At 42.2% G+C, this 26023-nt stretch overlaps 3 protein-coding genes across 5 annotated transcripts; 2 read left to right on the top strand and 1 right to left on the bottom strand.

The window, feature by feature from the left end:
- Positions 1-1197: 1197 nt before the first annotated feature.
- On the bottom strand, positions 1198-17805 carry LOC121707108 (N-acetyllactosaminide beta-1,3-N-acetylglucosaminyltransferase 4-like). Of its 2 annotated transcripts, none has more exons than XM_042089410.1 (2): positions 17704-17805; positions 1198-3440 (listed from the first exon to the last, which is right to left on the bottom strand). In XM_042089410.1, exon 2 carries the CDS (start codon positions 3437-3439, stop codon positions 2357-2359), a length of 1083 nt encoding a protein of 360 aa, XP_041945344.1. In that variant the 5' UTR covers position 3440; positions 17704-17805; the 3' UTR covers positions 1198-2356. The 2 variants fall into 2 exon arrangements, with proteins under 2 accessions (XP_041945344.1, XP_041945345.1); XM_042089411.1 differs by lacking the exon at positions 17704-17805 and adding an exon at positions 17639-17689.
- On the top strand, positions 9619-11112 carry LOC121707561 (vegetative cell wall protein gp1-like). The gene is made up of 2 exons (XM_042090213.1): positions 9619-9993; positions 10714-11112. Exons 1-2 carry the CDS (start codon positions 9838-9840, stop codon positions 11110-11112), a joined length of 555 nt encoding a protein of 184 aa, XP_041946147.1. The 5' UTR covers positions 9619-9837.
- Positions 17806-19440: 1635 nt separating the features above from the next.
- On the top strand, positions 19441-24995 carry LOC121707106 (acidic mammalian chitinase-like). 2 transcript variants are annotated; one of them, XM_042089407.1, is made up of 11 exons: positions 19441-19474; positions 20044-20073; positions 20191-20392; positions 20825-20881; positions 21221-21386; positions 21762-21886; positions 22247-22370; positions 22722-22907; positions 23382-23507; positions 24136-24274; positions 24713-24995. In XM_042089407.1, the coding sequence occupies exons 1-11, from the start codon at positions 19450-19452 to the stop codon at positions 24976-24978; spliced, it is 1446 nt and encodes a 481-aa protein (XP_041945341.1). In that variant the 5' UTR covers positions 19441-19449; the 3' UTR covers positions 24979-24995. The 2 variants fall into 2 exon arrangements, with proteins under 2 accessions (XP_041945341.1, XP_041945340.1); XM_042089406.1 differs by lacking the exon at positions 19441-19474 and having other exon boundaries at positions 20003-20073.
- The last annotated feature ends 1028 nt before the right edge of the window (positions 24996-26023 follow it).

The following is a 26023-nucleotide window of genomic DNA, read 5'->3' as shown; positions in this document are numbered from 1 at the left end:
AAAGTGGGCTGGAATTCAAGATTCTGAGAAATTAGGCGAGCATGCAGTGTGCAATAAGCACATTTTCGAAGGGACTTTAGAATACACGAGGGAAAGTTCTAGAAGCTTAAACAATACAACGAGACCAACATCTAATTCCATGGAAACGTTAGTGTGAGTTTGTTTTTGCATGAGACAAATCTGTTGAGAGCCAGACTCCAAACACCTTCATACTGTAGATGTCTTTCCTCCATGGCCATGAGTGGAATGTGGACATTGTGAGACACTAATGAAAGCATCATGGTAACACAGGACACTATTGTAAAAGCAGGGATCCCACAGGTTTGGTAGAAACAAACTCGAGCTCTTTTTTTTTAAGCATGACGTGCTTCCATCACAGTTAAGTTACCGAGACCCCAGAGAACCCTTTCCAGCAGGTCAATGGACGCGAGTGGCGTTTATTTGACCCTTTCGGAGGCCTGAGCTTTGATTCTGACAGGCGGTTGTAAATTGTTCACTTTCTCTGCGCTCCTGTTAACCTTCTGTTCAACCAGATCTCTCATCCGTCTGTACGGGCCGACGGTTACACTTGGGCAGCCTGGCGTGTCACTATGCAGAGCATTTCAAAAAAGGATTTTGATTTCTGTGACACGGATTTCTGGGACTCTGACATAACTGATTATAGTCCAGTTATACTCATAGTCATCATCAAGTCTACTACTGCACTAGCCATCACTACACCAGACACTGTACAGGTTTGGCTAGAGACACAATTTGAACTTTTGTGCAAAAAAAAAATGTATTCACATCATTTTATATTTAAGAAATTGCCAGTCCTGTGTTTCACTTCATTAGACAAAATCATTAGGGAAAGAGCAAAGGTTTTCCATCACATTTTGAAAATGCATGTAATGTGCTTGGAGTGGCAGAGTAAGTTCTATCAGTGTAAGATGACGAAAGTAACACTTGGGTCCACTCTGCTGGCAAGACAATGCACTGCAAGATAATATGTCAAATGACACAAACATCCTGGAAGGACAACACTGGGAGAGAGCAATGTGTGTATAACAGTGTAGTAATTTCACCACTTTGAATGACATGAAATGGTCAAGTGGATCATAAAATGGTATGACCCACTTGATATATAAAAAAATGTATGAAACTAGTGACATTTAAATATAATGTAATGGTTCATTTGGAGAGACAGTTGTGTCAAATCAAATTCAAAGACAAGCCTGAGCGGTTTTCACAAATTTGCAATGCTTTATTGTTTTCTAGAGAGTTGTCCAAACAAAATCCTGAATTATGCATCTGTCTCATCATAAACCCTCATAATAGTATGACACATTTACAGTAAATGTGGAATCATGGGAGATAATTAGCAAAAAATTAAAATCTTAATTTGTCTACTCATATTACTGCTATCCTAATGTACGTTAATGCTCAGGTTTTCTTTTAAGATGCTTATGCATTTCTCAGATTGAACCAGATATTATGGCCAGATAGGCCTAGGGCCCGGACACACCAACCCAATTATCGGCCGTCGGACATCGATGGACAGTCGGGCGAGGTCGGTGACTCGGTGTGTCCCGTGGCGTTGTCAGTCGGAGTCGGCATCGGCGTTTATTCAGGCAGTCGCAACCCTGAGAAGCGAGGGTCTGTTTTCCATTCATTTATTTTCATTAGGGGCGTGCCCTGCCGTGCTTCTATCTATTAATTTGCGGCACAATTCACCTTATTCACCCGGCGGCCAGAACGAGGCTACAGGGTACACTTGCCATTACACCTCAGTCCAGCAGATGGTGGAGGTAATGCACTGCCAAACTGGTTTGCAAACTGCCAAAAAACAAAAACACCGAAAAAAGAAGGGTTCGCTGGCCTGTTATTCTTCTTCTTCAGTGAGTTTTTTTTTGGCAGTTTGCAAACGGAATGCATTACTTCCACCATCTGCTGGACTTATGGTGTAATGGCAAGTGTACCCTGTAGCCTTCTGGCCGCCGGGTGAATAAGGCAAATTGAATGGTAGGCTATATCGGACCGACAGAAAAATAAATTATAAGTTTCGCCGATCAAGATACAGCCTACTTCTTAACTGCGCCAATTTGCACAATTTTGCACAGACTGTTGTTTTGACATCTAGCCTATGTATACATACTGCTTGGTGATTTGGGATATGTTATTTGTGTATACTTGCTTATTCTATGGATAGTTACTTTAAGTGAACATGAGATTAACGCTGACAAATGCTAATTTGCACATTCTGACAATAGACGCCAATCTGCACATTTTGCACAATTTTGCAGTTTTCTTTGACATCTAGCCGTATAAAGTGGTGGTACGCTTTCTGAACGTTCGCCTTTCTGAACATACTTTTTTCTTATGCACAGGGCAGAGTGTCTTGCATCAGCAACCAAATGACCCGCATCTCTACTGGATTCAGCTTGTGCACCACCATGATTTCTTGATAAACACAGGGGCCTAAGCGCTGGTGGCCAGCGCTGAAACCAAATGTCAGAAAACCACTGTGAAATGTGGGGTTAAAGCCCATTTCCCTCAGGCACAAGCCCACAAATACGTCGTCGAGGGGAAACAGCTTCACTTTCTGGGCCATCACATCCAGGCCCAACACAGTCTGCCGTGACATTATATACCCACCTCCACTTGGAAAGGGTGGATAGGGCTTCTTGTCTGGGTACATCTCGACAGGGACAAAATACTTTGTGCCCTCATCTCGCCAAGGGACGGAGCCACCATGGATGTGACCAGTAAGCATGTGGTTTGTGGGTTTGTGGGCTCTCAGGAACTCCACCAGATTCTCTGTGTTCACAAACACATCATCATCGCCCTTGAACACAAACTGTGCACTGCTGCATGCACGGGAGAACCAGCTGAGAAATCCTACCTCCTTCCGTGTCAGATTCAAGAAGCTGTCCACAAAGTCCCACTGCAAGATGTCACTATAGCGGCGGTTCTCCCACTCAAGTAATGGCTGGAGGTCGTGACCCTGCACCTTGTCATGTGAGCGGCCCATTAGAAAGACTAGCTTAATCCGTCGACCCTGGATTCGTCCTGCACGACCCCAGGTGTCCCGCACTGCTGAACGGCGCTCTACTTGTGCAGCTGTGGACTTGATGGCCAACAGCAGATAGAGGTCATCCTCGCAAGGTGAAGGGGCCTGTAGGATTGGGAATGTCCGGCAATGCCTGTGGCGCAGGAATTCCTGGTATGACTGGGGAAGGTGTGATGGAATGACCTCCGTGCTATCATTGGCAGAGCACTTAACGTTCTCTTGGACAATGTAGGGGGCCATTGGATGTGAGGGAATGGCACTATGCGGTAAGTTAGACCAAATCCACGGGTAACGCTGGTGGTAGTACATCCTGAGCAATATACAGCAGAGGAGGGTCACAGAGCAGACCATGAGCCTTTTCCAGAGACATTGAACTCTTGCCATCTTCATTCTGGGGAGCAAAGCAGATGGAAGAGTAGGTCAAATGTGGGGTAATGACAATAAAACTACTAGAGATGCACCAACTGATTGGTTGATTGATTGGCCACAATTCCCAAAACTGAACCACAAGCGCCATTAAAAAGAATAAAAGTTTAGCAATCATACATGATAATAAGATGTCAACAAGCAGCGACATACAGAGTAGGCCTAGTAACTCTACTCCACTTAACTCTTTAAATCTCAATTCAAATTTCAAGTTTTTGCCTGAAATTGCACTATTGTGCCTATTTACAAGGGCATTGTTCCCACCTCTGGGGCCCACCTTGGGGCCTACCATCAAATGTTGGACCTCTATAGAAAGCTGAAAACCTCTAGTTTTCGTAGGAAACAGTCAAAATAAATGTGTGATGTACTCACAAAGAGTTATAGTATCAGTAAGTATAAGTATATATACTCTTTTGATCCCGTGAGGGAAATTTGGTCTCTGCATTTATCCCAATCCGTGAATTAGTGAAACACACACTACATCAACAGCGGCGCTCGGGGAGAAGAGAGGGGTTAGGTGCCTTGCTCAAGGGCACTTCAGCCATGCCTACTGGTCGGGGTTCGAACCGGCAACCCTCCGGTTACAGGTCCGAAGTGCTAACCAGTAGGCCACGGCTGCCCCCAAGGCTAGAATATATTTTTTTCTTTCTGCCGGATTACAAGCATCTCTGAACTGACCACATTTCAGCCCTCTAGGTCACTTGATATCACTTAGAAACACAACTGAGCCCTAGAACAAGGTCTTGTGAAGTTGTGTGCAAAAGTAGATCAATATAGAATGAAAATATGAGTGCTTTAGACTATTATTTGCCAAGGTATGCTTATGCGTTAAAATGCCTATGGAAACTCCCCATAGGACTTTTTGTTATCCAAAGTGCATACTGACAATCAAATGCTTACTGCAAATGAACCCCTTTGTGTAGAAGCATAATCCTGGTCTCAAATGAAAGGTAATACTTTGAGGTTTCTTGTGAACTATTTAGATTGTATGTCAGGTGTTCTGATAGACTGACTACACAAAATATGGAATAATTACAAAAAAGTCTCTATATTTTTGCATTTACGTTGTTGGTTCAATGAGTGTGTATAGAAGATAGACTATACATCTGTACTAACTAATATTGGATAACACAACATGAAGATTCAATTTCTATGGATTCTTGTAAATATTTCAGTACATATGTGCTAAAAGAACCATATGTAAGATTGTGGTAAGAGTGTTGGATTGGACTGGACTTGACTTGATTCGAAGGTCACCGAATTTATTGTGTGTCCTCAAGATGTGCTCTTAAGTCCACATACCAAGTTTGGTTTGAATAGGTGAAAGTGTTAATAAATATAGCGCTCATAGTGGTCAAAAAACTCCTAATTTATTGTGCGTCCTCAGGATGGGGTCTCAAGTCCATGTACCAAGTTTGGTTTCAATATGTGTAAGCATTGCTGAGATATGAGCCTACTTCCTGTGATTATAGGGCCACACAGTGGTCAAAATGCACCAGAGACTTGAGCCTCCTCCTAATTGTGTACATGTAGTAAGTTTAGTCTTGATACGAGAAAATCTTGCTGAAATATAACTAGGGCTGCAGCTATCGATTCTTTTTGTAATCGATTAATCTAGCATTTTATTGATCGATTAATCTGAATTTTTTTTTTTTTTTTGCATTTTTAAACAACCAATACAAATAATGCATAACGAAAATTATGTGGCTGTAAACTGATGAATCAAGTGGCACAGAGGTATTTATTCTAACTCCAACATTTGGCTCCAAAACTAAGCCCATTTAGTGTTTATAAGTGCCACTGCCAACAATTAAATAATGTTAAAAATGCTCTCTGTAAAATTGCAGCCTCTTGTGCATGACTGAGCTGGGCGAACAAAGCTGTCCATACTATGTTGTGAAGTGCTGAGAGGGAGACGAAGAGGGAAAGCAATTTAATTTATTAATATGCACAACACGTTTCATGCTGTAATCTAGCCCCTAGTAAATATCTGTTTTATGTAGATTTCTACACCGGCAGCATTTACCATTAGGCTACTAAAAAAGAATTTCTGGGGTGAGCCTATTTGCTAGTAACCTAGCAACCTGTGTGTGTGTGTGTGTGCACTCTTGAGGCGTCGGGGAGTAAGGTTTACCAACGTTCCACAAGCACAGCTAAACTAGCTGGCATCCGTCACACCTGGTAATACTCATAGACAGTAAAAGAAATGGACGGACAGACTCCGTCGTTTTCAATGGGAGGGCACTGAGTCAAATAGAACAATTTTTCAGTTGGTCCCCCCCAGTACTGCACAGACTCACACTTAACTTCGTGACGTTAGCCATCGAACTGAGTCTTCTAACTCATATGATAGATACACAGAAATTCTTCTCACACTTCCTTCGCCTTCAAAGTCATCAAAGTTAAACATTTATTTATGTAGGCTATTATTATTAATATCATCCTCACAAGTGATACCAAGTCGTATTAATGTTGAAGCTACCACACATGATCATCTTCAACAGTCATGCTAAAACAAAACAAAAAAGTTATAGCCTTGAAGCTAATCTTCTTTCCACTTTTCCGACCTACGGTCAATCCATCGAAAACCTCTGAAATGATTATCGTTAGTGCCGTTTTTCATTAGGTTTACTTGGCTCTATGCAATGCTTTACTTTAACATACAATGCTATACACCAATCCGCCGCAAACTTTATGGGCGCCGCCATGTTGCCTGCCGCCATAACTGCGTGCCTGCGGAGTGTGATAGTGTGACACTTGCCGGTGCCTTCTAATGGCTTTTCAATGAAAGCATCCTGTCTTCGCTGCGCGGCGGTCATAATAATAATAACTAGATGTACCGCATAGCGGTACAAAATATGACCGCCGCTCAGTCCTGTACATCCGTTCCGCGAAAATAAATCACACTTCAATTTGTCTCCATATTTTACTCCATCCCCCACTCTTGAAACTTTTGTGTATGCTTGTTTGGCATGCCTGAGTGTGTGTGTGCGGCTGCACAGAAAGTAGCCTACTGGTGCTGAAAAGGTGAATAGATTGTAGAATAGCCAAAGAAGATGTAGCATTGTTATAAAACCTTTAAAATCTCTAAACAATCACAAGTAGGGCAGTCACAGTTCATCCATTGCAACTGGATTGATGAAAGGTCACTTACACCTGTAGGCTACATTGTATTTGGGAAAAGCAAAAGGTATCAGCATAATGTTATTTATTTATTTATTTATTTATTTTTTGTGTAAAACATCTCTGTCAGTTCCATGCCGTTTTCAACAGCTATCAAAAACAAAGGTCATTTTTGGATGGATGGATTTTTTGTGAATGTTTCTTCTTCTACATAAGATTTTAGTCATCTTTAGTTCATGTAATACTTTATTGTCAATGCACAAATTAAGTAACAGTAGTCTGAAACGTTATTGTTAATGCACAAATTAAGTAACAGTAGCCTAGTCTGAAACGAAATGCTGTTTTACATCTAACCAGTGGTGCAAATAACTGACATGTCCAAATGGGCCTTGATGAAATGCGTCGCTAGACTGTTCATACACATTTTAACGGGCCAAAGTTGAAGAGCTTTTGTCCGTTATTGTTCGTGCAAATATAGGCTGATTCATGTTCCCTTGCATTGTTTAACTGAGGTCCATGGCTAGTCTGGCTTTCATCAGACCAAGCTCAATCTTTTAAGAAATCAAAAAATAAATAGTTCACCCAGCCTAGTCCATAGGCACCCGATATTGTTTAATTTTCCGATTGAGATATACACGCTCTGGCTATTCTAAATGCAAAAATGCATCAGGGAGTTATGACAAAACGGTAACTAACAAACTAGATCCTAATAGAAAGCTGTTAGCTTCCCTAAGCTACAGGTAGGATTATAAGGTAGGCCTATTTACAACATAAATTGTCAATAGGCTATGCTGGCGACACAAATAAAATCTCCTTTGGAAACCAATGGCTTACGCCTTACAGTATCAAGAGGACTTAAACTGCCATATCGTGGCGAAAAATTTTAATAACATTCAAGCAGCTCCATGAGTCAAGGAAAGCGCGAATGAAGTAGCCACTTCTAGATGGGACCCACTACACAGTAGCTTAAGGTGTGTTGCTAAAGCAGCCATAATGAAATGAAGGTGTCATTGTTTGGATACTTCACACACACGTGCTTTTTAATTTCACAGACTACAACTACCAAGCTGTAATCAAAGCACATCGATTCCCCTCTCACACCATGCACGCACTTAAAACAAAATAAACAGGCGTCTCAGTCTCACGCATGTATAGGCAAAACTGTATCAGACCGGTGTAACGTTGGTAAATCTTCCATTGCACAGAATGATTTTGTAGCACGTGCAATAAATGACAGTCGAAAGATACAAACAGTGCTGCTATCAATTTGCTTGGTATAACCGCATTTATAGTTTTCTACAAATGCAATCAATCAAATGCCTCCATCACTCAACTAACGCTAACGGTAACATTACCTAGGTCCTTATTGATATTACAAGATTAACGTACCTGCAGTAAAAACCAAGCATGTCCGATAAACATCCTCAGATTTATTTCGGCTTCAAGAAGAAATGGGAATTACACTTCATGTGAACATCGTCCTATCCTTATTAGATGTCCGCTGAGGTAAATTACAGTCCTTGTAGGAAGCGTCCATTGTTTTTTCCAACCCACTTTTAACTTCCAACAAAATTACGTCTCACTGCAACGATGCGCCATCTACGCTGCGCGTACACCAACAAGGATTCCCGGGACACTGAAAGACCGGGGTACACAAAACTTGGTGGGCATGTACCCCCACATGGATAGCATGGAACCGTCATTCTTCGTTTTGATCTGTAGCCCCCCCCCGCTGGACTGGACCCCCCGAAAGGAGGGTAGGGCAGACACAGTTCTCTGTGAATATCTTGAGAACTGTAGGGCCTAGGATGACCAATTTTTTCCGTATGTTTGGGCTGGGCCCCCTGAACCGCAAAAACAAAACAGTTTTTCCTAAATAACTACCTGAACCGTGGCACTGAGGATGAAGAATCTTTTATGGTATGGTATGTTGGTCTCAAGGGCCCACATCAACCTGGCTCATAATCACTCATTTGTGATTTGCACCCCCACCCCCCGGTAAAAAATGAAAATGCAATATTATTCTGCTTTAATCGCCCCTATCTTCAGTTAAGATGTTCAGAACTGCACCAAATTTTATGTGTATGATTGACCTGGCATTCTCCGGGGGTATGCCAAGTTTCGTAGAATTTCATCCATGGGGGGGTCTAAAAAAAATTAGGTTATGTGTACATTTAGTGACTGTACACTCATTGGCCTGTAAATGGCGGTGCACACATATACACATGCACACACACAGGCACCCACATACTATCGGTATTAGAACGGCCGATACATAATTACAAATTCAGTAGGATTAAAAGAAAGCCAAAATAAATATTCATCATCATCATCATGGCTGCATTTTCAGTATTGGCGAGAAGTAGTCGTTTGTCCACTAGATGGCGCATCGTTGCAGTGAGACGTAATTTTGTTGGAAGTTAAAAGTGGGTTGGAAAAAACAATGGACGCTTCCTACGAGGACTGTAATTTACCGCAGCGAACATCTAATAAGGATAGGATGATGTTCACATGAAGTGTAATTCCCATTTCTTCTTGAAGCCGAAATAAATCTGAGGATGTTTATCGGACATGCTTGGTTTTTACTGCAGGTACGTTAATCTTGTAATATCAATAAGGACCTAGGTAATGTTACCGTTAGCGTTGGTTGAGTGATGGAGGCATTTGATTTATTGCATTTGTAGAAAACTATAAATGCGGTTCTACCAAGCAAATGTATAGCAGCACTGTTTGTATCTTTCGACTGTCATTTATTGCACGTGCTACAAAATCATTCTGTGCAATGGAAGATTTACCAACGTTACACCGGTCTGATACAGTTTTGCCTATAGGCTACATGCGTGAGACTGAGACGCCTGTTTATTTTGTTTTAAGTGTGTGCAGGGTGTGAGAGGGGAATCGATGTGCTTTGATTACAGCTTGGTAGTTGTAGTCTGTGAAATTAAAAAGCACGTGTGTGTGAAGTATCCAAACAATGACACCTTCATTTCATTATGGCTGCTTTAGCAACACACCCCAGATAGCAGACTTTCTGGCAGCACTTTGGCATACATCTGGCGATTTTGGGCTTTGTTTTGGCAGACCAAAACTTTTGGCTTCAATTTGGCATGATTATGGGCAGCCATAACAGATAAGAAGGCGCCAGTAGTGTATGGCTGAATTATGGCATATTTCTGGCCAACCGTAGCATTAGATTAAGAGCGGGGACAGCATCTGATGACGCATACGGGCTGTTTGGCATGTTTATGGACAGCCAGAAGATGGGCGAAGAGCAGGACAGAGTTTTGGCATGTTTCTGGCTAACCAAAAGACTCAGCAAAGACCGGGAAATTTTAAACTTTCTATTCGGACAAGACCCAGCCTATCCCCCAGTTCGACCAGCGATCGCAGTTGAGGTATGTATTATGTCTCCATTTATCTTTTAACTTTTACATTCAGGAAAATGTATTCAATAACCTTGGTCGAGCAACTGTACAGCCTACTTTTAAACATGTTAAACACATTTACATGTTATTAATTTACTCATAGTAACATTGGATTTGCTGTTATTGTTGTGAGACAGTTAGCCATTCCCATGATGCTGTTAACGTTAGATGCTAGTTCCCACGACGATATTCCTGCAGCTCTGGTAGCCTGTTATGGTTAATAAGGATTAGATAATTAGAACAAGAAATAGCAAATACCTGCCTATTACGAAACAAGATTGTGGTTTAGAGAGGTAATTGAGCCGATAGCCAGGGTTAGCGGGGAGCTCCCAGTTAGCTATATTGCCAGTTTGGGCCTCTTACAGACACAAAATGCAATTGAAATTTCGGTGCAACATGAACAACAAGATGCATTTTCATCTCATACATTGCGAAGAAATCGTTTAAATTCAAAGTTTGTACTGTCACCAACCTATGTTCCTATGGTTTCTTTGCAATGTATGAGTTAAAAACGCATCTTGTTGTCACGTAAGGCCCTGTTCATGTTGCACAGAAATTTTAATTGCATTTTGTGTTTGTTAAGAGGCACAAAGACTCCAAATCATGCCCCTAAAACATCTTTTTTGTACCCCCCCTTTCACTGCAGTTAAACTAATCATGGTTTCCGGTTGTTTTCTGTTTTGTTCTTAGTGCATAATGGCATACAGTCAGCACCCAGCTACCCAGCCATTCAGCCGCCCAGCACCCAGTTTCACAGCTACCCATTCATCCAGCTACCCAGCACCCCAGCCGCCCAGCTGTCCAGCCACAGGCACCCAGCTACCCAGCCAGCCACCCAACTACCCAGTTGTCCAGCCACAGGCACCCAGCCATCCAGCACCCAGCTACCTAGCCGCCCAGCCGCCAGCTACCCAGCCACCATCTGCCCAGCTACCCTGCTACCAGCTACCCTGCCACCAGCTTCCCAGCTATCCAGCACCCCAGCGATGCAGCACCCAGCTACCCAGCCATGCAGCACCCCAGCCACCCAGCTACCCAGCACCCAGCTACCCAGCCATCCAGCACCCAGCACCCTACCAAAACATATAATAAAGCATAATGAAATGTATTTCTGTTTCCTGTGTTTTTTAACAGATACATACGCATATATAATGTACAACATAATTTAAGTATATAGTGAACCTAGACTAACCATTAAATTATCAGCAATAAAGTCACAATTACCAGCAATAAAGTCATACAGACAGCTGAATAAATTAAAATAAATAATACAAATAAATAATAATAAATACATAATTTATATGTAAAAGCAAACATGTGGCACAATTATGGTATCATTTAGGGTCGGTTATGGCTACATTTTGGCTGGATTATGGGATTTAGGATTCTTTTTGGGACATTTAAGGCTATAGTTTGGAAATCCAAAATTGGTTTTGGGTGAGCTTTGGACTACTTTTGGTTGATTTTGGCATGCCAAATTTGGGCCATTTAGGGCCCATACATCCACCCAGAGCTTTACCAAAATGGCAAGCCAGTTTTGGGCCAAATCTAAGCCATAATAATTTTGCTATCTGGGACCTTAAGCTACTGTGTAGTGGGTCCCATTTAGAAGTGGCTACTTCATTCGCGCTTTCCTTGAATCATGGAGCTGCGTGAATGTTATTACAACTTTTCGCCACGATATGACAGTTTAAGTCCGCTTGATACTGTAAGGCGTAAGCCATTGGTTTCCAAAGGAGATTTTATTTGTGTCGCCAGCATAGCCTATTAACAATTTATGTTGTAAATAGGCCTACCTTATAATCCTACCTGTAGCTTAGGGAAGCTAACAGCTTTCTATTAGGATCTAGTTTGTTAGTTACCGTTTTGTCATAACTCCCTGATGCATTTTTGCATTTAGAATAGCCAGAGCGTGTATATCTCAATCGGAAAATTAAACAATATCGGGTGCCTATGGACTAGGCTGGGTGAACCCAGCCTGATCTGCCTGCTATTTATTTTTTGATTTCTTAAAAGATTGAGCTTGGTCTGATGAAAGCCAGACTAGCCATGGACCTCAGTTAAACAATGCAAGGGAACATGAATCAGCCTATATTTGCACTAACAATAACGGACAAAAGCTCTTCAACTTTGGCCCGTTAAAATGTGTATGAACAGTCTAGCGACGCATTTCATCAAGGCCCATTTGGACATGTCAGTTATTTGCACCACTGGTTAGATGTAAAACAGCATTTCGTTTCAGACTAGGCTACTGTTACTTAATTTGTGCATTAACAATAACGTTTCAGACTACTGTTACTTAATTTGTGCATTGACAATAAAGTATTACATGAACTAAAGATGACTAAAATCTTATGTAGAAGAAGAAACATTCACAAAAAATCCATCCATCCAAAAATGACCTTTGTTTTTGATAGCTGTTGAAAACGGCATGGAACTGACAGAGATGTTTTTGTTTAAAAATACATAAAAAATAAATAAATAAATAACATTATGCTGATACCTTTTGCTTTTCCCAAATACAATGTAGCCTACAGGTGTAAGTGACCTTTCATCAATCCAGTTGCAATGGATGAACTGTGATGAACTGCCCTACTTGTGATTGTTTAGAGATTTTAAAGGTTTTATAACAATGCTACATCTTCTTTGGCTATTCTACAATCTATTCACCTTTTCAGCACCAGTAGGCTACTTTCTGTGCAGCCGCACACACACACTCAGGCATGCGAAACAAGCATACACAAAAGTTTCAAGAGTGGGGGATGGAGTAAAATATGGAGACAAATTGAAGTGTGATTTATTTTCGCGGAACGGATGTACAGGACTGAGCGGCGGTCATATTTTGTACCGCTATGCGGTACATCTAGTTGTAAACCATACATCCAAACAGATACAGTAGTAGTTTGTCCTTTTACACTGTGAAATGAGTAGATTTATATTACGGTTAAAGAAACATTTAGATGTTTTGCTGGGGGTGCGCGGTGCGCATAAAGGCGCGCGCGCACACATCTGGAGGAAAGTGTCCCTGATTTGGGGTTGGGAGAGTTGGCAACCCTAAGGGAGGGTCACGTCCCTTAGTTCTCGTTACTTTGGCTGGACAATCGATTGTGAAATAAATCCGACGTTGTATTGCAAATTGCACGTCTCTGTCCACCTTTATTGTTCCGGCCTCCCAAGGCCGTAGCAGTTGACTTTAATAAAATATTTTATTTAACCTACGTTTGTGCCCACTTTGTGCATCTGACTCGCTCTGGCTACAGTGTGCATGCACTGGCGGCAAAATAGGCTGCCAAACTTGGGGTCAATATGTAATCGGCTATAAGGGACTGTTAGTTATTTATTTAAGGGGCCACCGGAGGAGTTTTGGGAGCGTGACCCTCCCTCGCCAGCAAGACATTTTTCTATGACCCTCCAAAGTGATTGAGAAAAAACGCATGACCCTCCCCAACAATGTATTGATGCCTTCTGTATTGGGTCAATTAAGGAACTTGCATGCTACCACTCCTTCCTTGAAATGCCTTGAAAAGGCTGTCGTTTGCACAATTTCACGAATAATCACCGGGACCGAAACATACCTGTCAACTTTTTCCGGGTTTATCACGTATTTGTACTTTTCCGCTGTCTTAGGAGGAGCTGCAGGGCCGTCGCGAACTTGACAGGTGCGAGGCCCTTTTCACTTATACGTGCATGAAATCATGCGATAGCCTACTTTACACGTAGCCTACCTGTCGGTGCATTTTAATAGTAGGCTAATAGGCTACACCAGCTTGTCTAAGAGGGGGAATTGTATAGCCTATAACATTAGCTGAGTCACATAGGCTATTTGGCCATAAGCCGTTTATCATAGGCTACATCACGAAACCAAACTAGTGTAACAAAGCAATTTAACAGGTGGAATTAATTGGGCATGAATCATTGTGCTGAACGCTATTTGTCAATGAGCAGAAACAACGCACTCGACATTCAAACTAATGATAAGATGTGCACTATGGAAACTGGTCTGTAGGCTAACATTGGACAAATAAATGACATTCGCCATATCCTGACTGAATAAAAAAACATTTTCTTGTTTACTTTGCCGCAAACTCCGCCATGAAATCATAGGCCAGCTTGCAGGTAGGCCTATAGCCTAACGTCTTTTTGAATTCATAGAAGGGCAAGCCCACTAGTCTCTCCTGTGACATGGAGGTGCGCAAATAGGCCTAGTTTTTAATAGCCTGTTCAACCTCGAAAAGCTTCGTTCACCCGATGCCAGTTACTGATTGCAATTTAAAAGTTCGGGAAGGTTCATCTTTTTAAGTGTTAAAGCAACACCAAAGAACTTTTCCTCTGTCGCACGCACTATTTGTTTATCCAACACCTGCTTTGCAAATAACAATGTCCACAGACAAGGTAGAATGTCATCAGATGCAAGTCAGGGCTCTCAAGTTTTGAGGACAGGCATAAGTGACCCCCCCCCCCCGTCTGAGGGTTAAAGGGGTGGCTGGTCTACAACTACAACTTTTTGTTGCCGTTATTAATATGCCTTCAGATGTTCCAATGTAACAGAGGTCGTTTCGTCCGCCGCTCACGGCCCTCGAACCCGCCACCTCAACACACACCGGCATGGGAGTCGAGCGCTCTAACCACTGAGCTAAAAGCCCAGGTGTAGAACATTTGTCTATGTCATGTTATTCACCAAATGTTCATAAGTAATGAGATCAGTTTGAATACTCTGAATGGGCACTGCGCATGCCCGTAGTCAGTTTAGTGAATGACGAGTCTGACCAAGTTGCCTGTAATGCTTTTATGCCTTTACGAGTTCCTGAGTAAAAGCTATAATACGGAATCCTGAATGATGTGTCACTCGTCTTTCAACACCAGGCTTCCAACTCAGCGGTTAGAGCTGTTCTTAAGGTTAGGGGTGTGAGGATTTACACGCGCAACTAGCATCACCAGCTAGCATCAGGGGCGGACCTGCCATTAGGCATGGTCAGGCAATTGCCTGGGGCCTCGGCCACCAGGGGGCCTCGTCATCCCCATATCGTTTTTTTTAAATAAATGATCACCGCATCCAAACAATATATTCTAATCCATAATAAAGATTGGAAAAAATATTTTGCCTCATGATTGCTCATAAACTCATCATAAAATCAAATGACTGCAGTGCAGGTCCGCTTCCTGTCACCATAGCAGCAACTAGCTAGTCTGAACGAGGTCTTGCGAAGTCCGCACTGGTGCTGTTGGTGCTGCTATGGACACAGTAGCAGAAGCTTTGGGTGCAACGAAACCAGTAACATGAGTAGCCCTAACACGATACCTAGCACTACAGTTATCAGTGACGACCCTGCATAATGGCAAGACACCGTAAGAGATGCAGAGCGAGTTGAAATCGTTAAAAAAGGCCCCGTGCAAATTAATAACTTTGAATTCCCCAAAAATGCAGATAAACCACCCAGAAGATTTACGGTTGAACATTATTACATGACCATGAAAAATGGAGAAAAAATAAACAGAAAATGGCTAGTTTATTCGGTCAGTGCATACGCTTATTGTTTTGGATGTCGGCTTTTTGGAAGATCGAACACCTCATTTAGTTTGCACGCACACACTCACTCACTCTCTCTCTCCCTCACTTCTACACATAGCCTACATGGACAGACTCTCATACATAGCTACATAGAGTATATTCACACACAGAGACGCCAAACCCCTAGCCTACACTTTCTCTCTCTCTCTCTCTCTCTCTCTCTCTCTCTCTCTCTCTCTCACACACACACACAGACAGACACACACACCATTCATAGTAATACTTTCAAAGGTTTTTACTACTGTTTCTTGATTGTCATCTATGGCAAAAAATAAGCATTTGATTGCCAGTATGCATTTTGGATAACCCAAAGTCCTATGGGGAGTTTTCATAGGGCATTTTACAAAATGCATGAGCACACCTTGGCAAATAATGGTCTAAAGTACTCATGTTGTCATTCTATATTGATCTACTTTTGCACACAGCATGACAAGACCTAATGCTAGGACTCAAGTCATATCAAGTCAAGACCTAGAGGGCTGAAATGTGGTCAGTTCAAAGATGCTTGTTATCCGGTAGAAAAAGAAAAGAATAATCTAGCCTTTGTAACTTTGTGTCAGTACATCACACAGTTATTCTAATTGTTTTCCAACAGTGCCTCAGCTTTGCAAAAGAGAGCAGGCATTTGATTATTGGCTAAAGTATGTAGGAGCAATGCCCTCCTAAGTCAAAATGGGGCAAGAGTAAAATTTATAATTGCTCAGATTTGCAAAAGAAAAGATTTGACACATGACACTAACAATTCAATAATGGGCCTTTTCACCACCTCTGAGCATCCACTAACCTGGACCTTTGGGGGCTTTCCTCTCAGGGTGAATGAGAGGATGCTTAATTGCTTTTTACCCGACATTTTTGAATACAGATGCAATGATTAATGCATCCATGGCCAGGATATAATTATATAATATGACATGATTTTAAAAGTGACCTATAACAATATAACCTGACCCTAGCCAGGTGAATTTCGCTCCGCCTAGCTCCACTCATCCATCTGGAACCGATCCATTGAAGTGTTGCTTCAGAAGGCTGGGCCTAATCACAAAATGCTTGCATATGATTGAATAAGCCACTTGTCCGTCATCTATTGACGTGCTACTTCAACCACTCACATCGAAACCAACCCGTGACGCTAATAACAGTCCCACAGTCGCTTCTACGCTGTCACATCTATGAAACTCCCGCCCTGCGTCCTGATTGGCTGAACCATAAAGTCGGTTGCCCAGATGGATGTGAGTGAAGCTAGGCGGAGCTAAGCGGAACTAAATTCATCTGGCTAGGGTCAGGTTAATAACAATAGGCTATGCAATAAACTTGAATTTGTTTAGTGTTTAATGACTTACTCTGTGCTGAAACCATGAACTGAAAGGTGAACGAAACTTGTCTGAAGTAAGTAACAGGTTCACGTTCAATAATTCACGTTCAACAATTCCAGGATACGCGTTTTTCATTGGTTGTTGCGTTAAATCTTACCCAGATACAATAGAGCTATTTTATGACTGGCTATTGTGTAGCCCCTCTCGTTATTTTCGATTGGTTGATAAGTGGCAGGCTCAACTCCAGGAGAGACGCGCTTGATTCCTGCCGGTTCCATAGTGAGAGCGGCGCGGCCAGAGACATTTTGGGCGCTGCCCTCTATTCTGAGAAATACAATGTGTGGCGGGAGAGCGTGACAAAAGACTGAAATGAGTGACTGTCACGCTCAATGCGTGACACTTGATAGCCCTGTTTAAACACACAGTATAGGCTACTTTACTTGTAATTACCTAGTTAGATGAAATAGTAATTCTCAGTAAGTAAGTAAGCATTTGTTTGCATAACTTGCAATTCCAATTCCAGATTAGTCTGTAATTTCAAGGCAATCGGTTTGCATGTTTTTTAAAACTAACAGGTTAAGTAAGGATAACTAACTAGCCTTACAGTGTAGCAGAAACTTCAGCAATTCAAGTATAGTTTACTTGATTTAAATGTTTACTTTTCCATCTCAAAATTAAATGACACTCATTTTCGGCAAGTAATCTCAAAAAATGGGAGTTACAGCCTACTTACTAAACATTTTAAGTAATGATAACTCTTAGATTTTACAATGTTAAAAAGACATGCCTTAGCCTCACCATCCAGACCTCCAGACTGATTATAGTGTCCCTTCTCACTCCACAGACCCCCAAGGGAGAACTAAAGAGACCTGTCCCCATGAAGGACTAGGTTTGGCCGTTCTGTTCGGACAATTGTGGATGTTTGCACAAATTGTGACAAATTCTTACGGCAGCAGGATAGCCATCTGTTTACTTTCTCCTGACACTCCCTGATCCTGGGAGATACGGTGCTTCTTCAGCAAACATGCACATGTACTCACATCAAGGACAATACATTCATATTTATTTAAGTATAATTATAGATACTGTTTTGATCCCGGATGGTCCCGGATGTGGGTGAATGAAGCACAAGTATGCTTTGTGTTAAGCATGCACACTGTTTAAAGTTAGGCTACACGGTAAACTACAAGTAAACCAAAGGTAAATTTAGCTTTTTTTAGGGCTGGATAAAGTTGACCAAATAGGCCAGTCAATCTAGCCCAAAAAGACAAAAAAATTGCAACAGAAATGCCTTATAGTTTTTTGGTCCTTAATACCCTCCTGAATCATATACTAAAAGTCTTCCGCCGAAGATGGAGTGTAACATTTTTTTTTTATTATTAGATTAAAGGCCAAGTGTTGTGCTCAACACTCTAAGTAATAGGGGGGAAAAAAATAATTAATAGCTATCACTATGAAACTTTGTTCAATGTCAAATTAATGACATCATACCAAAGAAAAAATGTATTACAAGTTTTTGAGATTGTATGTTTATATATGCAAATTAGGCATTTATTCATAAAATGTACCATAAAACACACACAATCTGAAAATTGGATGAAAAATGTATTGTTTCATTCTTGACCCATTAGATAAAAGACAAAATTAAAGGAAGGATGTGGAAGGATCCACCTGTCAAGATTACAGCAAAAGACAAAAGACAGGCGTGAATTAGTTTTTCTGCATCTTGTTGAGTTAAAAAGGGCTGCACTTTGGCAATGTTTCTCAAGTGGAAATAGGCTGTCTGAGTAACTTTACTGATATGGGGCTTAAAACTTAACTCTAAAATGATTATTAACAAACAAAAGATTTTGTATGTGTACGTGGAAATTTCACAGGGATGCACAGTGCCTATAGAAACATTACTCTTTTGATCCCATGAAATTTGGTCTCTGCATTGATCCCAATCCGTGAATTAGTGAAACACACTCAGCACACAGTGAGGTGAAGCACACACTAATCCCGGCGCAGTGAGCTGCCTGCTACAACAGCGGCGCTCAGGGAGCAGTGAGGGGTTAGGTGCCTTGCTCAAGGGCACTTCAGCCGTGCCTACTGGTCGGGGTTCGAACCGGCAACCCTCCGGTTACAAGTCCGAAGCGCTAACCAGTAGGCCACGGCTGCCCCCATACAGCCCCCAATTTTGAATGGCAGTCAGATGTAGGAGGTTGAATGGCAGTCAGATGTAGGAGGTTGATGCATGTTTTTTGTCTAATATAATTTGAACAAATGGCATGGATGCATTTGGACAGGTAGTAAAAGAACAGGTGCTGAGTAAGGGAAATATCGCTGACAGCATATCTCAAATCAAGGGCGCGTTATCGGACTCACAAAGAGAGAACGTAGAAGAAATTCCCTTGGACAAGCACCTGCATCTTGCTGATGTAAGGGATGTATGATTGTTTTAGCCCCTGAGTAAACGTTGTTGGGTGAGACTGGGCGATAAGTGGTGATGGTCTGAGCGTATATAAGGCCACGGCTGCCCACTGATCATTGTACAGAGGCACCATGGGCAAGTTTCTCATTTGCGTTGGTAAGTCACTCCTTGAACTCCAGACTCACTATAACAAAGAAAAACTGTACAAATTGTAAAATTTTAGAATTTTTACAAATCCACATTGACACATACCTTTATTCTGGATTAGCAATACTACAACTATATCATCTTTAAAGTAGACATTTGTGTAGGTGGGCAGAAAGTCTTAGAAAACTCAAAGACAAAACAGAATGCCTTAATGAATAGATTGCAACAAAGATTTCTGTACCTCACAGGAAATGTTGTAAGCAACATGTCTTTACCCTCTAAGATGCAGAAATGAACATTTGAATTTATGAACTTATCCATGTATCCATTGGCACTTATTATAACAAGTTATAACTCATTATAACAGTTTGTCTACCAATCTCTTATCTATACCTGAAATAATTATGTGCCTGGACATAACTTCCTTTTTTAATGGTAACAGTCAATGTAATGCAAGTCACAGATGAATGGCCAGATGGACTACTTGCTTGTAATTAGTCCAAAAGCAGTGAATGTCATACATGTGTCATGATGAGGAATAAAAATGTCTGCTTGTCTTTCCTCTCTGTCTGCAACAGGACTGGCTCTCCTGCTGCATGCGCAGCTAGGTAAGACCACTCTCCCGACACACACACACACACACACACACACACACACCATGTGAGTGTCTATCAGTGTGTCAGGCCTTGTAGTGATGTTTCTCTTCCTCTCTGTGTGTATCCCAGGATCCTCCTATCTCCTGTCATGTTACTTCACCAACTGGGGTCAGTACAGGCCCGGAGCTGGGAAGTACTTCCCCACCAACATCGACCCGTGCCTTTGTGACCACCTGATCTATGCCTTCGCCACCATGGACAACAACCAGATCAAGAGCTTTGAGTGGGACGACGAGAAACTCTACGCTGAGTTCCAGGCCCTCAAGAACCAGTGAGTATCTGTAGCAATAAGCTACACATGAACCAAAACGTACGCAACCAACCCCGGTTGACCAGCTGTGTAAAGGTGGACCAAATCAGCACGGCTGTCTGTAGTGTAACTGGGTTCTGATAGGAAACCGGAGGTAGAAGAACACGTGTGGTGGATTTTGTTGATAAGCATTTTTTTAAAAACTATATTCTATATATATATGATCTCCAAAGATAAAATAACCTTAATTTAACATTTACCAATGCTATATAAGGAAAATAGATAAATCCCTTCTGTTTAGACTACAGTCTGATTTTTAGATATATATATATATTTAAAAAGAAGAGAAAAAAATCTCCACACCACAGCTGACTGCCGTGTTCAGACCATAACTTCCCTAAAACATATCCAATGCCCTTGGAACAATGCCCAATGTTCTGATGTGTCCCACAGGAACAGCGAACTGAAGACCCTTCTGGCCATCGGTGGATGGAACATGGGAACCCCTAAGTGAGTACAGATTCCAGAACTCAGGAGATTTCTCTAAGGTCTGTGACTGCAGTGACTGTTCATCAGCTAAGGAAGTAAACAACCTTCCCCAAGTTTCTTTTATTTAATTATAGTTACTGTTACCTACATCACTTTTTCACTCTCTTCTGATTTATATTGCCCATCCTCTCTCTGTCTCTCTCTCTCTCTCCTTTGCTCTGTCTTCTGATTTGTTTGTTCAAGTTCAAATTCAAGTTATTTTACTTATCACATAAACAGCCATAAACAGTAAACAGTAAACAGTTTGCAGTGAGACCAGTAGGGAATCTAGTGAATCATGGATATTGTCTCCCTGTCCAGGTTCTCTGCTATGGTGTCTACTAGTGCTAACCGTCAGACCTTCATCACCTCCGTGATCAAGTTCCTGAGGCAGTACGAGTTTGACGGTCTGGACATTGACTGGGAGTACCCTGGATCCAGAGGCAGCCCTGCCATTGACAAGACTCGCTACACCACCCTCGCCCAGGTCACAACTACAGCTCACAATATGTGTGTGTGTGTGTGTGTGTGTGTGTGTGTGTGTGTGCAGGGGGCGTTGAGCACTTTACATGACACACTACATTATTTATTCATGACCTACAGGTTGCATTCATATAAAACTGTCTGTGTCTGTGTGAGTGTGTTTTCTATTATATGAAGAAAAGGTTAGCCATTTAGCTGTAAGCCAGTCACTCATTTTTGTGTATAATACATCATTCACTTATTTTTTATTTATCTATTTTTTAAATATTTTGACTCATTAGCATGATTTTAATATTGGCCTGTATCATAATTCATTTGTGAAACCAAATGACCATTTGACATCACTGCTTGAATTGAATGACTGGTCTTGTGTGCACAGGAGCTGCTGTCTGCTTTCGAGGCGGAGGCCACCAAGACCAACCGTCCTCGTCTGATGCTGACCGCCGCTGTCTCCGCCGGCAAGGGCACCATCGACAGTGGATACCAGATCGCCGAGCTCGGCAAGTGAGTCTGGTTCAGTCGTCATGTAGAAGCTAAAGAGAATACTGGGAGAACCCAAGAACCTGCTAGGTCTAAAAGTTACCAAAATTCTTGGTCATTTGTTTCTGTAGTGGAAATATACTGGCACATTGTTTAGCAGGCATGGCTAGGGAGGGTTGTAAATCAATTATTGCCTGAAAAAAAAAATATTTATGCCAGATTGTGGGCTAAATAACTAATTATTTAAGCATGAATTTAATTCAAGTGGGTCTGACAACATCCTTCATATGTAGCAACACCCACACAGCACACACACACACACTATGAATGGTGGCCAGAAGCAGAGCCATTTCCATCTGAGTTCCATTTCCATGTCCTTGTCAGGATCCTGGATTACTTCCACGTCATGACCTACGACTTCCATGGCTCCTGGGAGCACGTCACTGGTGAGAACAGCCCCCTGTACAAGGGACCCACTGACCAGGGAAGCCTCATCTACTTCAACATGGTGAGACTCTCTCTCTCTCACCCACCCACCCACCCACACACACACACACACACACCAGGGAGACCTTATCTACTTCAAAACGGTGAGACTCTCTCTGTCCTTCTTTCACACACACACACACACACACACACACACACACACACACCTACCTACAGGTCTAGAGAGTCTAAATCCCTTCCAGGATTTCACTCATGAGCAATTGCATGAGGATGCTAAATGATGCGGAGTGTGTCGTGGATTCATATTCTCTACTGCATCCCTGGATTCCTCACCTTTAGACAGCGGCCTCTGTGTTGTATGTGAACGTACCTGTATGCTGCCCTAACCTGCTCTCTCCTGTGCTGTGGTCAGGACTACGCCATGAACTACTGGAGAAGCCAGGGTGCTCCTTCTGAGAAGCTGCTTGTTGGTTTCGGTACCTATGGACACACCTTCAGACTGGCCAGCGCCTCCAACACCGGTGTTGGTGCCCCCGCTAACGGACCTGGACCCGCTGGACCCTTCACCAGGCAGGCCGGATTCTGGGCCTACTACGAGGTGGGTTTCTGGCAGCCAGTAACATTTTTGGCTGCCAGAATTTTGTCTGGGTCATTCATTTGCACGTCAGAGCATAAATTAATCTTTGTGAGTGTACACCTACTTGGTGAACCCTCGTAATGGGGCTATATTGTTGAGCTGACTTAAAGGTACACTTTAGCAGGCATGCTAACAAAAGATGCTAGCACATCAGGTTTTAGCATCCCTGCTAGCTTGCCTGTCTCCCATGCCTGAGGTTGTGTGTACGAATCCCACATGGGGCTATGTTTTCCAACACAACGCAGGTTACACAGTCATTCATTAGTACATGACTGCTATGCTTCAGTTTACTGAAATCTCAAATATGGTAAATTCCTGTGTTTACAGTATTGGTTTTGAATTGGTTTCTCTGTGCATACAGGAGTTTATTAATTGTCACACAAGCTTGTGTTTGACTCCTGCCACTTTAACGGTCACTGTTGTTTTCCTATGCAGATCTGCACCTTCCTGAAGGGAGGAGCCACTCAGGCTTGGGACTCCGTCCAGATGGTTCCCTATGCCTACTCACCCACCCAGCTCACCTGGGTCGGCTACGACAACGTCAAGAGCTTCCAGATTAAGGTAAGAGCTAGCCAGAAGAAGTTTAGAAAAAAAAAAACAGCCAGCTCACCTGGGCCGGCAACAACAATGTCAAGAGCTTCCAGGCCAAGGTAGGGGCTAGCCAGAGGTCTTTTTTTTTTTTTTTGATGTGACAGAGAAACTCCACGGTTAAATGTGCATGTGTTATGGGTTAGTGTTTATGGGAGAATGGCAAAGGCAACACCTTAGAAAATGGAGCTCGAGGCAATGACATAAGGGCATGATTTACTACCCTGTAAGGCAGATGCTGTTTGCACTCAGGTGCCAATTGGCAACAGTGCTATTTATACCTGGAGTGGAATATTAGGGTGATGACAAAGCCAGTTACATCCTATATCAAACACTAAGTTAACTTGTTTCAGATCCAGTGGCTTACAAAGAGGAAAGGAAAACATTTTTGTGCAGACAGTGGCACAGCGTGATAAGAAATAGGCAGTTCATATAGTGTAATATGTCCTGACCTACAGTGTTAGAGCGTCAACTGACTTACTAACTGACTGAAACTGGCCCGGTTCAGATTGAAATAAAAGGCATGAGTTTGACCGCTTCAGCAGTTTGTGATGTTCATGAGAAAGTGTGAAGTCTGACTGAAGGCGTACATGGGTTCCAGATTGATTGGCTTAAGAAGAACCAGTTTGGTGGAGCCATGGTGTGGAGCTTGGACCTGGACGACTTCAGCGGCACCTTCTGCGGCCAGGGCAGATACCCCCTGATCAACACCATCAAGAGCGGCCTGGGAACCGGAGCCAGTGAGTGACACCAGCCTGATTTAACTCATTTGACTTTTACCGGTGTAAGTCTAAAGGCTTCACCCTTATGAGGGGTTTGCCCTGAATGATCCAGCAACAGTCAGCACTTACAAAAGCTGAACTGATGTGACAGTGCACGTATAGGGCCGCATCCATGACCTTCATGGAAGCAACATCCACCAGATATTCATATATCCACCAAAGATATTTATATATATATATATATATATATATATATATCCACTAAAGATATTTATATTTATATCCACCAAAGATAAGAACTGTCCCAGTACAGTACTGAAAGGGCTCAACCTCAAAAGCAGTCCACATGCTACAGACGTGCTTATCATTAACAGGAGCCACAGCAGTTGTAATTATTCTAAACCACTAAACACTGAGGTACTCACCTTACCTGCTGTCTCTCCTCTCCTCCCCCAGACTGCGCCTCCCGCACCAAGCCTATTGCCCCCGTGACCCCCACCGCCCACGCTCCCCCTCAGCCCCAGGGTGGTGGCGGTAGCAGCAGTGGCGGCGGCAGCAGCAGTGGTGGAAGCGGTTTCTGCGCCGGCAAGGCTAACGGCATGTACCCCGACCCCACCAGCAAGAGCACCTTCTACGAGTGCGCCGGCGGCAGGACCTACACCCAGCACTGCGCCAGCGGTCTGGTGTTCGACACCTCCTGCTCCTGCTGCAACTGGGCATAGAGCAAGTCCGTCTAGAATATTCCATCATTCTACATTGTTTGCAGAACATTAAAAAATTTAATTAAAAAACTAACCTTGGAGCATGTTTGTTGTTATTTTTTATTTTCCTTCAGTGGGTTACATATGAGTCTTAATACATAAAGGAGGTTACAAACCAATACAAAGGAATACTGAAGTGTTCTGACCATGCTGTTTAAATATGTAAAATTAGATAATTCATTATAAATTATTTAAAAATATAAAAAATCGGACATTTGTGCAAAAAGGACCACAACCACAACATTACATAATTGTTCTTTAAACCAATTTATTTATTTGTTTAATAACTCTCCCTTATCCTTCACAATCTCTTAATGACGTTGCTCCAAGTACACACATACTGTACACACAAACACACACAGAGCCGTGAGCTATTCACACTGGAGCACATGCTTTTGGCAATTAAATTAGCAATAACCACCAAAATCCATTCATTTAAATTCAAAATTTGAAATAGATTTTCTCTAAAACATTAGGGAAGCTTTTCTCATAGTGCCCTCCTTCATCTCCCCGAGGTGCAGACGTCTTTCTACATGACATGCTAGAAACATGTTCACTTACAACAAACTAAACTTCTTAAGGCTTTTATAAACTAGTTTTGTTTTGTCATTAGGTTGCTTCTCTCCTTGTGTGATATCATACAGGATCTACTTACTGAGATCTACTACAGTACTGTATATCTTAAAGGCACATTATCAGTCTCACAGAAACAATGCAGATCTGAAGTACCCTTGGACAAACACCTCCATCTTACTTATTAAAGAGCTCTCAATAAAGGATTATTGTTTCAGTGCCAGTGTAAATGTCATTGGGAGAGATTGGACGATAAGTTGTGCTGGTCTGAGAGTATATAAGAGCACTAAGTGTCCACTTATCATTGTACAGCGGCACCATGGGAAAACTTCTCATTTGCGTTGGTAAGTCACTCTTTACACTGAGACCTCTTAATACAGTGGGGAAAATTGTAACCATTTTTTTACATATGTAATACTTACTCAATGTGATG

The sequence above is a fragment of the Alosa sapidissima genome, chromosome 4, assembly GCF_018492685.1.
Source record: "Alosa sapidissima isolate fAloSap1 chromosome 4, fAloSap1.pri, whole genome shotgun sequence".
In the NCBI taxonomy this organism is placed as follows: domain Eukaryota; kingdom Metazoa; phylum Chordata; class Actinopteri; order Clupeiformes; family Clupeidae; genus Alosa; species Alosa sapidissima.
This window is presented reverse-complemented; position numbering and strand designations above follow the sequence as displayed.

What these genes read in the sequence shown, in the direction of transcription:
- LOC121707561 (XM_042090213.1), top strand. Translation starts at nt 9,838, where the DNA reads ATGTTTATGGACAGCCAGAAGATGGGCGAAGAGCAGGACAGAGTTTTG. An exon ending in GACCAGCGATCGCAGTTGAG is followed by an intron (nt 9,994 to 10,713) that starts GTATGTATTATG and finishes TTTTGTTCTTAG; the next exon opens with TGCATAATGGCATACAGTCA.
- LOC121707106 (XM_042089406.1), top strand. Translation starts at nt 20,010, where the DNA reads ATGTCTGCTTGTCTTTCCTCTCTGTCTGCAACAGGACTGGCTCTCCTG. An exon ending in CCTGCTGCATGCGCAGCTAG is followed by an intron (nt 20,074 to 20,190) that starts GTAAGACCACTC and finishes TGTGTATCCCAG; the next exon opens with GATCCTCCTATCTCCTGTCA. An exon ending in TCAAGAGCTTCCAGATTAAG is followed by an intron (nt 23,508 to 24,135) that starts GTAAGAGCTAGC and finishes CATGGGTTCCAG; the next exon opens with ATTGATTGGCTTAAGAAGAA.
- LOC121707108 (XM_042089410.1), bottom strand. Translation starts at nt 3,439, where the DNA reads ATGAAGATGGCAAGAGTTCAATGTCTCTGGAAAAGGCTCATGGTCTGC.